Source organism: Sceloporus occidentalis, unplaced genomic scaffold, assembly GCF_023333645.1.
Source record: "Sceloporus occidentalis isolate IW3139 unplaced genomic scaffold, rSceOcc1.0.p SCAF_11, whole genome shotgun sequence".
Lineage (NCBI taxonomy): Eukaryota > Metazoa > Chordata > Lepidosauria > Squamata > Phrynosomatidae > Sceloporus > Sceloporus occidentalis.
The window spans coordinates 15,190,159-15,208,414 of NW_028316991.1; the positions used below are offsets into that span (position 1 = coordinate 15,190,159).

At 39.1% G+C, this 18,256-nt stretch overlaps 1 protein-coding gene across 2 annotated transcripts in view; it reads right to left on the bottom strand.

Annotated features, from left to right (window-relative positions):
* Positions 1 to 7,761: 7,761 nt before the first annotated feature.
* The window catches only part of RSPO2 (R-spondin 2), a 53,752-nt gene continuing 43,257 nt past the window's right edge, over positions 7,762 to 18,256 (bottom strand). For both annotated transcript variants that reach the window (XM_089477417.1, XM_089477416.1), the window contains one exon: positions 7,762 to 7,877. In XM_089477417.1, the coding sequence (XP_089333543.1) occupies positions 7,762 to 7,877 (116 nt within the window). The remainder of the gene's footprint in view (positions 7,878 to 18,256) is intronic.

An 18,256-nucleotide genomic window follows, 5' to 3' on the forward strand; every position in this document is an offset into this window, starting at 1 on the left:
GATGGGCTGAAAAGTTTGTGTCTGCCATCACTTTCTACGTTTCTATGTTACAAATTTAATATGGGCATTGGAAGATCTTGGATAACATGTTTTACAAGGTGTTTTTTCAACCCTTTGGGCGACAATGTAGGGTCAGGGCGAGCCCCAGGCAGGCTTTAGTGGGTGGGGAGTGGGAAGGAGGTGGGCAGAACGTAGGCTGGGAGTGGGCACGGTGATGTACCCCTCCCTTGCCATGAGAAATAAGAAACTGGCCCAGAAAAGCAGGGCTTCAACAATAGACTCTGGGTCAAACAAGGTGAGTTTCTAGGTATGAATATAAGTCATTTTAATTATTGATGTTGCTATTCTATAATATTTAAGGAGGCATGAGAAAAGTTTAGGTCATAGTTTTATGAAGGTGTGATAAATGTTCCCAATCTATAGGGCAATTATAATGCAGATCATCAGTACAGGAAGGTATGATGTAAGTTTCCATGTTACATACATAAGGTATGTTTTTCAATGTACATGTATCATTTACTTTAACTTGTAAACACCATTCCATAGGTTCACTTAGTGTATAGAACTAAAACGTGACATATGTGCTTCCAGAAACTAGATTTGCCAGCTACAACATACACAGTTAATACGAAGTGCTGTGCAGAAAAAGCCACAATGTACGAGTGTAATGGAGATTCAAAACTAGGCTGGATGCCATCCAAAAGTGATCAGCAGACAGATGTTTTGAGAACTTAGAAAGGTTACTAGCATGAATGAAAACATATTTGCTTGTTAACTGTAAAACTAAACTCCCTTACAGCAACGCACAAGGGGTATTGTGTTTCTACGGTCTGCAATTGACATGGCTTTGATACAGAATTATTGCTTTTTTATTTTAAAACGAGAGTTGATCTGCAAATACAAATAAAAAATACTAAGAACAGTCGTTTATAATACCAAAAAAAGTGTAATACAATGCATGAAAAGAAGAAAAAAAAATTCATTATATTTAGGCACAAGAGACAACTTAGATGCCATCGTCTCAGTTAGCAGCAATATTTAAGGATAGCTGGTTGAGCCAGCATATGGTTGGTTTACATGGAAAGTATTTGACAAACTTACAATATTTCAAAATCCACAAACCATACCACTAATGTCATAGATGCAGGAAATGATTATATAGAAGCAGGCACAAGCCCATATTTCCTACCTTAATAAATCAGTGTAGTCATGTGTTTTTCCATGAATAATGGTTTACAAAGGCTCTATATTAGCAAATCCATCTATTTAATAGAAAAGATGTGGGTTTTGGAGGGGATAATTTGGGATAAATCTAGGTAAATGACCCAGTTAACATTTCAACCAAAAACACATTTGGAGAAGACTGCCAATCAAGGTAAACGTATACCATCCAGCTCTGACTAGGACATGCGTTCCAAAATGGTCAATGTAGATATCCTACAATAGGCCCGGACTGGGACAAAAAATAGGCCCGGGCATTTCAGACTGAGCAGCCCATTTTTATGAAAAAACATATATGTATATACATATACATAATACTTGGTCATTCAACATGGGAAGCCTGGTGCGACTAATCCTTGAAATAAATATTATAGAGTAAATAACACAATACCTTATCTTTTCCACTAAATTATTTCAGGGCCTTGAATGTTTTGTCCCGTGAAGTCACTACAAATTCAGGAGGGCGTTTTATCTCTGGATAAGTAAAAATGAAATAGTTCCTACTGTAAATTAAGGAATCAGATAACCAAATACACACCAGGACAGGCTTTTCCACACCAACACCAGACACACACACACCAGGCTCTGCCACACCGACACCCAAACACACACCAGGACAGGCTCTGCCACACCGACATCCAAACACACACACACCAGGACAGGCTCTGCCACACCAACCTCCAAACACACACACCAGGACAGTTAAAAAAAGAAATGGTTCAGCACTCAACTTCCAGGAAGCTGGGTGCTAGCAGCTAAAAAAGGGCAAAACAAAAACAGAAAGCATAACAAAAATAGCAACGTTTCGGCCAAACAGGGCCTTTTGAGCTTGACAAAGGCCCTATTTGGCCGAAACGTTGCTTTTTTGTTTTGCTTTCTTTGAATAAAGTAACCTAAGGATTGGAAGCTGACTGGAGTGCTGGGGTTCTTTTCTGTGTTCGTAGACACACCAGGACAGGCTCTGCCACACCAACACACACCCCAGGACAAACACACACCCCTGGACAGGCTCGGCCACACTGACACCCGAACACACACACTAGGACAGGCTCTGCCACACTGACACCCAGACACACACATCAGGACATGCTCTGCCACACTGACACCCAGACACACACACCAGGACAGGCTCTGGACAGGCACACCGACACCCACACACCAGGACAGGCTCTGTCACACCAACACCCATACACACACATACCAGGACAGGCTCTGCCACACCGACACCCACACACACACACCAGGACAGGCTCTGCCACACCGACACCCAAACACACACACACACACAGACACACACACACACACCAGGACAGGCTCTGCCACACCGACACCCAAACACACACACAACAGGACAGGCTCTGCCACACTGACACCCAATCACAAACACCAGGACAGGCTTTGCCACACTGACACCCGCATCCGGAGGGTTTCCACGGACGGTTTCACTCAGCCTGCCTTTGCCACCAAAACAGCCTGCCTGTGGCATCTTTGCCACCAAAACAGCCTTCCTGTGGCATCTTTGCCACCAAAACAGCCTGCCTGTGGCATCTTTGCCCCCCTTACACATCCATGCTACGACAGACACATATTCATTCACTTGTTCACAAATATTTATTCACTAATTCACAGATAATCATTCACTCATTCAGATATTCATTCATACATTGATACTCATTAATTCCCTCATTCAGATACTCATTTACATATACTCATTCACAAACATTCATTCACTAACTCCTTCACAGATACTCATTAATTGCCTCCCTCACCCCCTTACCTGAACTGATGATGTACGCGCCGCTCGCAGACTTCCGCGGATCTTCACAGGGGAAGCAGACGTGCAGCAGGGTCATGTGACGTACGTGACGTACATCACATGGCTCCGTTGGATTCCTGCGTCCCCCTGGCGGTAGAAGAGATGGTGCATGCGCGCGTCTGCCAGGTAAGTAGCGGGCCCGCTGCTAGAGTTGCGGGCCCGGTCGCAGTTGCTGCGGGCTTAAGGGGCAGGTGCCCCTTTTGCCCTGCGTTAAGGACGGCCGCTATTTTAAGGTAGGGGCCTGGAGCTGCAGCTTCATTAGCCCCTAAGTCAATCCGGCCCTGCCAGATGGCCAGTCCGGGCCTGTCCTACAAGAAAGGAGCACGCAACAGATCCCAGTTTGGAGAAAATATTGACTGTGCTTACTACAAACGATGCTCTAAAAAAGGCTACATATCTAATTGAAAGTAAAATGGAAAAATAATTAATAAGTGAATGGTCCCAATTCTGCAAATATGTAAGACTAATGATGATAGAGGGAGGACAGGCATTAGACAGTTCCAGTGTCCACTTTTTCCCTTACCACTGGTCATAGTTCAATCATACTTTTGATTAAATGTATGCATGCAAGTGATTTAGAGTCCTCCCTGGAACTAAATACAATATACATATCTCTGTGCATTATTTGATTGTGAAATAATTTATTTTTTACCCTTTACTCTGCTCAACATTTTATAGTTATGGTTGGTGGAGGAGGCTGTCTCATTCACTCCAATTGCTATTTTTTCATTTATTGTTAATACAAACACCCTCTAAAGTGGGGTGAGCAGACTGGCTGCTTTAATGGTTTAAGTTTTCCACGGTTATGTAGACTCCCATGTTACCTTGCCGCCTTAGACCTGATCTGGGGCAGCACTCACAGCCATGACCTGCGTTGCTGTCCTGATCTGATTAACAAAAATACAAAACATGTTTATAGAGAAGTTTAGGATTAGATTGAATCAGTCAGGATATGAGATATGGTTATTCCCAGTCCAAGCCCAAATGCCTTTGGAAAATATCCCACCCAAACATTACCTATTTATAGCAAATATTTATCGACAAAAACAGGACCATTATCTTTATAACCATTGTGATATTTTGCTACCATCCGTAATGGAAAAAAAAATACTTATTTTCTTTCCTATCACAGCAGTACCTTTGGTTGACCTAGAATATGAAAATAAACATAATAGCTGAATAGTTATTATTTATCTGTAATATTTATGCTGCCTTTTATACACCTCTTAGCTAGCAAGCATGTCCTGGAAAAAAAAAAACATACTAACTAGTAACACATCAAAATCCATACACTGCTAGAAACAACAGACAAGAAGAGGTTTCTCTCTCTAGTGTTCTTATTAACATAGGCAAGATTCAATAGCAAAAGTATGTGCACATCCCTCCTATTTCTTAAATTTAGATATTTCAGCCACATTCATTGCTCACAAGTGTATAAAATCAATTATATTTGCAGCCATGTTCATCTGCAAATGTTGGCAGTAGAATGGGTCATACTAATGAGTTCAAATGAGACAGTGTCACAGAATGGCAGCTTTGCCACAATACAATTACATTTCTGGCCTGCTAGATCTGCCCCAGTCCACTGTAAGTGATATTATTGTGAAGCAGGTCTATGAGTAACAACAACTCAGCCATGAAGCAGATAGATCACTCACACTCACAGAGCAAGGCTGCTGAGTGCTGAAGCATGGAGCACATAAAAATTGCACTCCATTGAACCATCACTCACTAGAGAGTTCCAAACTGCCCCTGGAAGCAACATCAGCACAAGCACTGTGTGTTAGGAGCTTCATGTAATGGTTTTCCAGGGCTGAGCAGCTGCCACAAGCCAAAGATAATTATGTGCAATGACAACTGTTGGCTGGAGTGGTATAAAGCACACCGCCACTGGACTCTGAATTAGAGGGAACATGTTCTCTGGAGTAACAAATCACTAATTCACCAACTAGATGTCTGATCGACATTACTTACCAGAATGCAAAGTGCCTACTGTAATTTTGGTTTGTGCCAGTCAAGTGTAAAGTTAATGCTACAGCATCCACAGACATTTTAGAAAATTGTATGCTTCCAGGTTTGTGGTACCGCCTTGGAGAAGGCCCTTTTCTCTTCCAGCATAACCGTGCCTCCGTGCACAAAGCAAGATCCATAAAGACAGTTGGAAACGTTTGGTGTGTAGAAACTCAATGACCTGCACAGAGCTGAAAAATTAGCCCCATTGAAAACCTTTGGGATAAATTGGAACCATGGCCATGGTTTTGGGCTAATAAAATGAAAGCACTTTGCTTTAGGAGACGACGCAATGCAATCCTCTCCCCGCATACCATTTTCATGCCACTCATTGTCTGATTAAATCAGTCAATCTGTGGCAGGAATACACTCCCACTGAAATTAATGCAAGCGCTTTCTGTGCATGCTCACAAGAGGTCTTATTAAAACCCTACCAGAACCCTTGATAAGCTAACACTGGATTTGACTGCAAGTATACCATGTGGGCACAGGCAGCAGGAGATGAGCTTGGGCAAGGAGCTGAGGGGCAGGGAAAGAGGCAAATGTATTTTGGGGAATCTATATAACCCCATGTATTTGAACCACATGGAAAAGTACCACTGGAACATCCCTTTAAGACTCAACTGTCTCACACAGAAAAAAAAATGTAATTGCTTAATGGAAGATATATCTATCTATATGTAAGAGTAACAAATGCACTGGTTTCAAATGGAAGAGCTCAGCCTGTGATGAGAAGCAGCAAGCGGGAGTTGATTGGATGCGAAGGGATGGTCCCCATATCTCTGTGCTTTAACACAGAAAGAAAGGAAGGGGAATAAATGATCACCCTGTCCATTGTATCCATGGTACCGCAGGCTTTATTATCTGGTAATCCAATCATCCCCATTGACAGATGGGTACTAGATATTAGACTTGTACAATTGGATTCATACGAATTGCAAATTTACAGAATTTCGGTGAATTTGGCGATTCGTACAAAGCCACGAAAATGAGGCCTGACCCCCTATGGTCAAAAACTAAGCAAAAAGCTCAGAATTTTTGTCCGAAATGCGTGGGCACACATTCACTCACACTCTCATTCTTGTTCACTCTCTAAATGTTTCCCTACCTTCTCCGCATCTTCTTTTTCTTAGTCTTTGGTCTTACCTTTTATCTTCTTCCTTCTCTACAATCTGCTGTTTAATTTGCTATCATCATCTGCATCTCCACAGACATAACCCGGTGGGAACCTATGCCAAAATGGTGGCGCTTTCAGGGACATGCTCTCCCCATCATTTTTGGTGAAAGTTGCTGCAGGATTATATCCACGAAGATGCAGCGGAAGATAGAAGATAGCAAAGAGAAGATAAATGATAAGATAATGCAGAATTGGTTGGCAGAGAAGGTAGGGAAACATTTAGAGAGCATGAGAGAGCGCGAATGAGAATAAGAGTATCACAGAGTGAATGAGAGTGAATGTGATCACTGGGCAACAAATTTTGTTTCCAAATTAAAACTTAAAATTTGTGGCCAAACCAAAGGTGCAGGGAACAAAATTTGTTGTTCTAAAACAAATGGGCCAAAAACCAACCGAAAAATTTACCAAGCGCTTTTGGTTCATTTTGCACATGTCCACTGGATATGTCAGAAACCAGACAAGATAATATTCCTCAAGGCTCAACCTTTTTGGTCATGAGTAGAAAGGCATTAATTATTTAGGTCTGCTATAACCAAGTAAATTAAAATTAATAAAACATTGAACGTGTACATTTCAGCAGCTGTTGCTAATATTTAAGTAGCATTTTTCAATTTGTAATGAATTGTAAGGAGTGCTGTCTATTTGCTTTATGCAGATTGTTTCCATTTCTCATCCATAAAATGCTATGTTAATGCAAATTAGCCTTGATCATCTTGCATTCCGATTTCAAATGGCCAGGTAACATGTTAAAAGAAAGTATTCCCAAGTTCCATTCTTGTACATGTTTTCTTTGAATAAAGACAGATTTGAGAGCTGACTAATGGATACCAGAAAACATAACTAATTAGAGAGAATAAGAGGGGGAAAAAAAAGAACACCTTGATACATAGTAAATAAGTTTATTATATGTAGCATCCCAGCACTATGTACAAATTATAACTGCTGTGTTATATGGAATATTAGACAGTATATTAGCTTTAACAGTTTATTATACAACTGTTTTAATAAGATGGGCGCCGAGAACAGACATCACCTAAACCATTTTACTATAAAATTCTGAACAATGTACAATGTAAAATCATAAAAATTAAAAAAGAAACCTGAAATTGTACTTCTATCTTTAAACTTAGTTTTTCTCCTTTACAGAAATATACACATAGTCCTCATTATATAGTGTCTTGCAATGCTTGAAGCAGATCCATGCCAAGATACTGGCTTTATTTCTTAAATATCCATTACCGTTAGTGGAATTGAAGAAAGAAAGAAAAAAAAAAAAAATGAAAGAAAAAAAAAATCTGACATCTACATCATTTCACTGATTCAACTCAGTGTTCCTCAGCCTTTTAAAGTTTCCAGATGAAAAATATTATAAATAAAACAAATAAGCTTGTGTATATATTCACAAGTTATTTGCAACCAATACTGTTAAAGCAGCCATTCTGCAGTTCGTTTGTGTGCAAGAGCAAGTAGCAGCTTTTGTGCACTTAGCGGGGAAAAAATGGGGGGGGGGGACTAAAATGTAACAAATTGTCTCTTTTTACTGGCTGGTTCTGTCAGTAGATAGGAAGACAATATGCTGCTCCTGTGCTCTTTCAAGCAACTTCTTTTTCTTTTTCTTGTTCCTTTTGTCCTTTTTCTTCATGGATCGCTTTCCTGAAACACATTGTAAAATAACAAATGTTAATGAAAAAGTGGAATATGAATATAAAAGCAAATCCAATATTGTCACATTACTCAAGGGCCATTTACATAGGTTGCAAAATAAAAAAGTTGCCACTGTCATTATTCACCAAAACTGATGGCTCTATCATAACCCTTTGTGTATGCGGACATAGACAAAGTCCACCATGTATTGTAAGTTCTGTTCTGATACTCCTACAATACCCAGATAGAAAGTATGATGAAAGATCTATACATAAAAATGAGCATATGTACAGCAGGCGTTTTATGTACAATTATACACAATTCTAATTCACAATTGGGATTGCTCAACAGTTTTTTCCATAGGGCACATATTAGTCTAAAATTATCAATACATACATACATTTTACAGTAGTTTTTTTTGTTTTCCCAGAAGCAGAAATGGTATTGTCATCAAGACATGCGGAGTATAAATACAATAAAAAAAAATATATTATAGGGCAACATGTGCAAATAAGGGAGCTAAAATTCATGAACTATTGTTCATCACACTCCTCCTGGGTTCCACAAGGGGGCACTCTCTCATTCTTACATCTGTGTTCATATTGTCTCATAACACTTAAAAAAATGTATATACTAGTTATGTTACCAAATTTTTGGTGAGACATACATTCATTAGTGATATAGTGATGCATATATATGGCAATGTATATGGCATGGGACTAAGCGAGTGCAATAAACATTTTATCCACAACAAATTTGTAATTTGTATAATAACTTGCCAGAATTGTTCATTCATTAGAAAAGATAAAACCAGAAAGAAGAGGTGTGTCTACACACAATGTACACATGTGGGAGACAACTAAACACACCAAAAAAATTCAACTTCTCCATTTGGTGCTAGCAGTGCAAGATGGAAAAAAAAATAAAGGGAGAGGGACACAATTTCATACATTTAAATTTAGTGAATAGACCCTTTTGTCTAAAATACTTAAGTGGGAAATGACAGGACAACTGCTGCCGTTTGAGCTTGTTGACTTCACAATTCCTTGTGCAGGTCCAGAGCCAGTGAGCTCCAGCTGTAGACAGGTTTGGGTGGTGCTGTATAATGTATATAGTTAAATCAGTGAGAATACTTCATAATGCATAATTCAGTGGGTGATAAGACTTTGGAGTGTCTGTCCAGCCCTTCTTGCTGCCTAGTGTTGGCCCTTCATAATGAATAGTAAAGTGAGGGAGTAGAAACCAAAACTGCCAGCTATCTATTAAACCCCAAAGTTATAAATGACTTAATTATCCAAGGATGGTCATTGTCTCCTTACAAAAAGTTACCTAGGGACACAAGCCAGCATTACAAGCCAGCACCTGGGTATATCAGATTATGCCATAACACTTGGATAGAAATATTGTTTTCCAAGACTGTGGGCAAAAGTTAAGTTATCTGCACCGATAAATTTCAGGGTTTTTTAATTTTTTTTTTATTAAGGACCATTTAAATGAAATGTCATATTTCGATGTATTGATAGGAATATAAATAGGCAAAGACCTTTCTAGCAAATAAGAACATTTTTAAACTTCATCTGGTGACCTGGAGGCGGCCATTGTTGTCAGTCATGTGATATTTTGAGTGACTTCCCTACTCAAACACCACACTGAGCCGATTCTTAGGCAATGCTGATGAAGTCAGTTATCCCACAGACCTTCATAAGTCAGAGTTTCGTGCTGGGTAATTAACAAAGAGCTATTCTATTCATTACCACAGACAGTATGATAAGAATCAGTGTGTTTGTCTAGTAGATTCGGCTAAGATAACAGAGCTAGAACACATATACAAATGACTAATATGAACCATCTGAAAACATTTTGCACAAACTAGAACTATTTAAAAAAAAAAAATAAAAAAAAAAGTTTCCAAAAAAAATAGTAATAAAAATGGTGGGAGCAACCCATTAACTGGCAAGTGGATGATCGATCCTATTTTCAGTGCCAAAAAATTCTAGATTTAAAGAAAAATAAATAAAAAAACATTCTTGTTTCTTATAAAAAAATACAGCAAAACATTTTCTTCCATACAGTTAGATTATATGAATATTTATGTAATATTCTTATTTACTTCTCATTATAAACACACATTCCTGAAAAAGATTTGAGAAAACATGTGCGTTCATAAAGAAATCTCCCTCCCAGCAAATCTTGAAAGCTGATCAATATTCTGCCTTTGTTATCTTATTCTGCGGTTTTCACTTTGGCGTACAAATTCATTTAACCTATCCAAAAATAAAGCGCCTAAAATGAACAATTATAGATATAGTATTTCATGTTGGTACATTAAAGTCACTTATTTATGTAATTTTTTTGGTCATGTACTAAAAAATAATACCTTGACATTTTTTGAGCAATTTGAAAATAAAGTAAATACAAACGATAAGGATTTCTGGCGCCTATGAGATTTGATTTCAGAGTAAGAAATTAGATTAGGCTCCATTAGCAAGTTGTGTGCATTGAAGAGGTTGCAAATAAGCGTATTTTATTTTTCGCTTCCATAAGATTCAGATATAGCTACGGTAAAGAAAAGAAAAAAAAAAAAGAAAAAAAAAAAAAGTCAAATTCAGTGTGCAATAAGTTATGTAACTCACTGCCTCTACTACCCAAAAAGCATCATGGAATAAAGCCTGCAATCCATTAGCATCAGTATAACAAACCATATCCAATTTTAACATAAGGTTCATCATGCACTTTAACACCCATATAAACAGCTGCTTTTAAAAAAAAAACAAAACAAAAACCAAAAAAAACCGTTACATGATCATGAACATAACCAATTCAGCGGCAACGCATGACATACTATACATGTACTGTGACAGCGCATGTGGATTAGTAGAACATTTAAAAAAAATAAAAGATCTCATGCCAACATGGGGAAAGGAATGATGAAGGGGTTTTCCTGACACAAGAAATTCTCATTCTGATGCCTTCATGGACCGCAATGTTTTTGTACCGACGATAAAAGAAAGTATGAAAAGAATCTACAGAAAGATTTCTTAATCTGTCTAAAGTATCAAGCCAAATTCCACTCTTCTGCCAGTATGTAATGCTTAACGCTGATTATTATTTTAGTTGTTGATTTAAAAATCAAGTGTGTGCAGCTGATTTATCATACATTATTCATTTACCAAGCTCCATATTTCATTAAATATGCGTACAGTGTATGAAACCGTGTGTGAACCAGGTGTTACCAAGATCAAAACATAACATGAGGATTCCATTTATGCCCAACTGTATTCAATTGGTAACATAGCTTTATCTAAAAAAAAAAAAAAAGCCCCAGAAGTCTACTGGTTAAGTCCCAGAAGGTGGGGCTATGCATAAATGAGGTGGGGCTAGCTGTGTGTGGGGTGGGGTAAACCCTAGATAGTCGTATGTGGGCAGGAACTCTGGGTCAATCCCAGAAGGCTTCCTGTTATGGCGCTGAGGGGTGGGGAGAAGGCTCTAGAGGGTTTTGACCAAGTTATCCAGAATAGTGTTTGTGTTATTGTACTTAATGATGATTCAATAAGTATGTATATAGCCTCTAACAGAACATCTAACAAATGTAATCTATTACTAAAATGGGAAACTCACCTTTATAGCTGTAGCTATACACCTACAGTTTGTATTTTTAATTTCTCAATTCCATGTAATTTACCATCGACTACATACCCCAAGTAGGTTGAAGTCTACGGCACAATGAAAACACACATATCTTATCAATTTTATGTCCTGAATTTAGCTCCCTACTCTTTACAAATACTTTTTGAATGCTTCAGCGCTTAAGTAAAACAATCTGCTCTTATTATATACAGAGTTTTGGTTTCTAATAAATTACGTATTTTACTCTGGAAACTTTAGCACATGGGTTTATTTAGAGTACTGAGCTGTAGGATTGAGAGAAAAAAAAAAAAAGTGTCAACTCCACTTTAAGTATAATTTTAGTTTTTTTTTTCTTTCTAGATGCCATTAAATAATAATAATCTAGTCCACTTACTGTTATTTTATACATTTGGAAAAGACGCTAATGAAAACAAAAAACTACAGCATACCGGAAGACATCAGAAATGCTTAGAAGCTCCTATTAAAATCACCTCTAACCCCCCACTTTTCTAAAATTTAGCAAATCGCTGTTCAAAGGCAGTAATTTGTTTCCAAATATGCCCTAAATTCACTTTACAGAGTAAATTATGTTATTTAAAATAATTCGGAGATATTTGCATTAATAAAATAATAGGAGTTTGCGCTTACATTTTGGATAAGTTCTCTCCCCGTTCCCCCCACCAAGTCCATTTACTTTTCACTGAAGACCCGCTAATCTAATTTCCATTAGCCTTTTCTAGAAACGATACACTGTAGGAGTTGAGTCATTCCCTACTGCATGCAGATCAATCACCTTCATAAACTAGCCTGCTGTTAAAGCCCGCTGAAACATTTTGGATAGGTAACAAATATTAAGTGCTTTGCTTAGGAAGCATTTATGGAGGCAAACAAAAAAATGGTTTTCATACAGCATCATGCCAACCTAACCCTGTAGCAGTTCTGCTTCCTGCTCAAGCTACCCGTATATCATTCCCAGTGTGAGCCAAAACACATTTAAACCTGAGTGCAAGGGAATTTGGAACAGTTTAAGTGATCTGTCTTGGTCATCTGATAATACGCATGTGTTACTTTGTGTCTGTGCACAAATAAAATCTGAAAAATCCATAAGAAAAAAAAAACAAAAAAACACCAGGTTAATGTGTTCTGATGCTTATCCTCTCCCTAAGAATTTCCAAGAACTGAATATATGCAAATCAAATTCCCGTATCCCATCTTCCAAAAACTCCTCCACTTTCACTTCTGCTTTTCTCAACAGCAGCAATAAAATAATGATTATTAGAACAGAGAGGTCTGTAAAGTGGAAGATGGTCCTACAGGGAAGGGTTTGTGGTTTTACAATAGAGAAGTTTTACTCCTTTTGTGGATTTTAAGGATAAACAAAAAATGCGTAGGATTGTGTTTGCATGAGGCCCTGGGACACCTTCACTGGTTTTGACTCCAATATGCACACCACCTATGGGAACTTCAAAAGTATAAATATAAAACACTTCAATATGAGCTTAAGATGACCTTGTACAACATCCAGCAGACAAACATGCACTGGATCCTTAATGGGGCGAGAAGTCCAGGTACACAGAAAGGGAAGTATCCACAAAATGAGCTCTTTGTGCATTTAATGTTGCTTGTGTTCTAACCACAAAAAGGTGAAACCTTAATTTTCAAAAATAACAGAATACTTAAGAACACATCAAAAACAGTGTTAACCATAAGAAAATCAGTGTTTAGAGTTTATTCACCAAGTTCACCCAACACACATAGGACAGTGCAAATAATGAGCTTGCTATTGTTCATGGAGACTCTAGGAGTCTACAATCTTACAAATTGTGTGCATATGTAAATATTTTTTACAGTCTAGCCCTCAGTCTAGTTATCTTGTTACACATCAATAACATTTGTTTTTGCTACAAACTAATTAGGACGATTAGTACTTAAATAGTTACCTTTTAGCACAAATTAGACATGGTCTACTAAAATGAAGACTGATTTTTTTTACCACATGCCAGAACTCTTGAATCTAAAAAGGTCCTACAAGGTTATGACCTTTTCTTGAACTTCTCAAGACAAGTTCTCAAATATGACATATTATAGGCTATTGGTCACATTTGATTTCAACTTCTCCAAACTTGCAACAGGATATGCTCTTGTCTAAATGACATCCAGCAGAGACAGACCCCAAGGGACATCTGAAGAAAAAGACCAGTTTTGTGCTTCTATTCGCACAGGAGCCTGTCAAAGGATCACTTAAGAAAAAACATCTGCAGTCCTACTCTGAAAAAGCAAAAATTGACAAATTAACCTTTTTGAACTGACCAGTCAGAACATGTTAACAACAACAAACAAGGTCTATAAAACATCCAACAGTTACGAGTTTAATTAAGCTTTGAGCGCCACCATACAGACCATCCAGTTTAAGCGCACGGAGGAAATAGAGTTTAAAAATCTCCTTGTTTTTAAACAAAAAGTAATATTCCATTTTATTCATTTTTCTAAGCTTTTATTTAGGGAAGATGTTTTTTGAGGGGGTTATCTCACAATAAATCAGCTGGCATTCTGCTCTCTACATCATCCATCATATCAAGCCACTCACCAAACCCTGTCGTCTTTACCAGCAACGCATCTCTTGAATTCATACTGCCTGCACACAAGTGACTACTAAAACAGCAAGAAATTCCCCAGTTATACGCGTTTCACCAATGGCACAGTTGGCTTTGTCATGATAGCAAACGTTCATGGGATGAAACAACATTTAAAGGTCCCTAAGTTACTGTTTATTGGTTCCATCAAGGGGGCTCCACTTGGGGCGATCCGTTATCCTTCTAATTAGTGCCCCCCTCGTTCATGCATCCCGCTTTCACCCTCTTCCAACAATCGTTATAGGAGGTAAATATAAATCTAAATGTACATATAAATGTAAACAGTAACACAAATGAAAAAGAATATCCTAGTGAATGTGATCTCCCAATGACATCATCAGTTACCATACTTAGTACCCTCCAACCTTATTAGTGTTCATCAAAAATCTTATGATTTTCTTATCAAGAAAACACACTCATATCCAGTCCCTTCAATTCAGAACAAACTACGGGTCTACTCTGTGGTGTGTCGCTAGAGAAGGGCGTCCAAATTTAGGATGGGCCAGAGTTTCTCTAAGATGGCCTTCACTACAGGCCAAGCCTCATCATACATGCCAACACATACATAATATATTATCATCCTTCCCCCGCAGATATGACTCTTAATAGGGTGTCAGCACGCAGGTCTCATCGGTAGGCTTTTTTAAACCATTTATTAGGATAGCCCTTAAATAGTGGTAAGAGGGGGTCTATGGAAGTGAAGTGATTTTATGCAGCAAGAGTGAAAAAAGGCACAAAAATCTTAATAAATGCAAAAAAAGAACATTTCTCCTTTTTGTATTAGGATAGCCCTTTTTTTGATGCAATATTTTTGCTTTTATGATGAAATTCTGCTCTTTTTGAGTGAATTGGGATGCAATCTTGCCATATGTTGTTTTTAATACATCAGCACTAGATTGTATAATCTTTAAATCCAGGAACACCAACTCATTCTGATCACTGATGTTAATCCTACTCCAAAATTCTTTGAATTGAGACAAATTACAATTTTTTGGAATTGTTCTTGAGAGCCAATCCAGAGCCGGTACCCAGCACTGAACAAAAACAAGAAGATACGAGACACAGAACTGGTCGGCAGAGAAGGTAGGGAGACATTCAGAGAGCAGGAGTGAAAGTGCCCGCTAATTCGGTACTGTTTGCTTAATTTTCTGCGAAATTACATTAAGTTTACAATTCAGAGGAATTTGGATGCACAAGACCAATAAATATACTATATAGTCACCATGGGAATTGTCAGTCACACTGGGTGTAGTTGTAGGCAAAAAAACTTTAAGGCCCATCCAGCTTGGCCAACAATTTCTGCTGTGACCAGTGATATGAATGAGTGCTGGGAGAGCTGGGCATGGAGAAGAGATTGTATGGTTAAAGGAGAATCAGGAATGGGATAGAACAGAGATAATCTTTAAGAAGAGGAATTCTCGCACATTTGCAGTTTTCATAAGCTCCCAAAAACTTTTTTTTCCCCCCAAGAAGCGCACTCACTGTTTCACCTCTCCCTCAACTAACAACTAGATTGCAGGAAAAGGGACCTTTTCTCTTTTTACCATTTTTTTTTACGGTTTGTGATTTTAAAATTCTGTTGTAACAGTGCTACGAAATCCGCTGGCGCTATATAAATAAATAAAATGATAGGGTTGGAAGGAGTTGTAGATGATCGAGAAGAGGGAAAAAGGAAAAAAATGGAGGAGAGAGAAACAATGAGGAGAAAGATTCTTGGGCACATCATTTAACATATGCTATTATAGATAGACATGTTTCCCTCAATACACAACCAACTATGAGCCAGGGGCGGGCTGGGCCGGGGGGCAGGGGGGCAATTGCCCCCCAGGCCGCCCTAAATCCGGGCCGGTGGGCCGGACGGACGACCGGCAGACAGGCATTCAATGCGGCTGCGGCCGCAAAGTTAAAAATTAAGCGGCCGCGAGCAGGATCGAATGCGGCCGTCATGCGTACCTGGCGGGGGAGGGAGGGGGGGGGGCGGTCCGCCCCGGCTGCCGCTCATCTGAGGGCTGCCACCATGCCGGCACGCCTCCAGAAACGGTGCGCGCGGCAACTGTGGCTGTGCGCCGGGACTTGATGTCAAATCCCGGCGCACAACACTGAAGCCACGCCCACCGTCTTCCGCGCTCGTGCACAGGACAGGAAGAAGAAGTAGAAGAAGAAGTAGAAGAAGATGAGGAGGAAGAGGAAAAGTGAGAGTGAAAGAGGAAAAGTGAGAGTGAAAGAAGAAAAGGTAGGAGAGAGTGGATTAGTAAATGTGTGAGAGTGATGGGTGTTATGCTGAATGTAAGTGTGTGAGAATGATGGGTGTTATGCTGAATGTAAGTGTGTGAGAGTGATGGGTGTTATGCTAAATGTAAGTGTGTGAGAGTGATGGGTGTTATGCTAAATGTAAGTGTGTGAGAGTGATGGGTGTTATGCTAAATGTAAGTGTGTGAGAGTGATGGGTGTTATGCTGAATGTAAGTGTGTGAGAGTGATGGGTGTTATGCTGAATGTAAGTGTGTGAGAGTGATGGGTGTTATGCTGAATGTAAGTGTGTGAGAGTGATGGGTGTTATGCTAAATGTAAGTGTGTGAGAGTGATGGGTGTTATGCTGAATGTAAGTGTGTGAGAGTGATGGGTGTTATGCTGAATGTAAGTGTGTGAGAGTGATGGGTGTTATGCTGAATGTAAGTGTGTGAGAGTGATGGGTGTTATGCTGAATGTAAGTGTGTGAGAGTGATGGGTGTTATGCTGAATGTTTGTGAATGAGGGTTTCAGATAGCATGGATGTGTAAGTGTTGGGGGATAGCTTGGCATAGGGAGTCCGTAATCACATTCCTTTCATGCCCAGATTCCAGCATGTTGTGGCTGCCTAGGCATGATAGGAGTGTGATTGCTGTTATAAATTATTTTTTGGTCCAACTTCGGTGTGTTAACACTTTTATTGGACAGAATAATTCAATGACAGTATTAATATATTTATATATATAATTGCAAACAGCAATCACACTCCTATCATGCTAAGTCAGCCAGCACATGCTAGAACCTAGGCATGATAGGATTGTGATTTATGTTGTTATATATATGTGTGTGTGTATATATATATATATATGTGTTAATATTATTGTTGATTTTTTTGTCTAATTTTGGTGTTACTTTTAATAAAGTATTTTAAAGGTTTTTTTTGTTTTTTTTTTCAGTTTTGGCCAAGTGAATGCTGAATTTTTAGTTTCAGTCCAGAATTTTCATTTCGGTGCATCCCTACTATATACTATGCCAGTCACTAAAGTGGTAAGCCTACACCACATCAATGTTTGGCTTAGTATATAGTGATAGGGGTTGTCAGTGTCTGGCTCAATGTATAGGCTCACATTGACGGTGGTGCTGCGTAATATGCTGTGCTAAGCATATAATGATAACAAATATGCTGTACCCCTGTCAATGTTTGCCTAACCATAGAAACTATGCAGTTTTAAAGTGTGTGTGTGGGGGGGGTGTCACATACAGGGTCTGCCACAGGTGCCAAATACTCTCGGTACCCCCCTGCATCATGCGGCTGTCAGACCCAATGGCCATGCCTCAGCTCCTCTTCCCACGTCTTAAAAGTGGTGGGATGAAGAGCTGAGGCATGCGGTGCGTGCACGCCGGCCACTTTAATTTCATTAGGCGCTGGTGGAGTGACTGCCGCACGACGGCCGCTTTCAATGTCGCTCGCAGCCGCTTTGATGGTGCAATGGGCCAGTTGACTAGACTTGCCCCCCAGGCCTTAGGCTGCCAGCCCTCCCCTGCTATGAGCAGTCGTCTTCTGACCACAATCACATTACTTGTGGCAGCTCAACCATTGTATCCTGAAGGAGGAAGTGAAAATGTTCCCCATAGGAGCCCATACCGTTCCAGATGCATTTCAAGTATGCACCTTTACCGTCAGTATTAGTTACCAAAAATGTCACAATGAAAAAAATATTAGGCGTAGGAAAAAATGAGTAGTGTTTTTTTTATGTACATGACCCCTCATTTACATGTATACTGTGTTATGAGTGTAGTTTTTTTATTCTATTAAAAGCAAATAATGCCACACAATGTTCTAATTCTTTTGTAATTAACTTTAACCTTACTTTTACAGAGGTTATGGATACAGGATTAG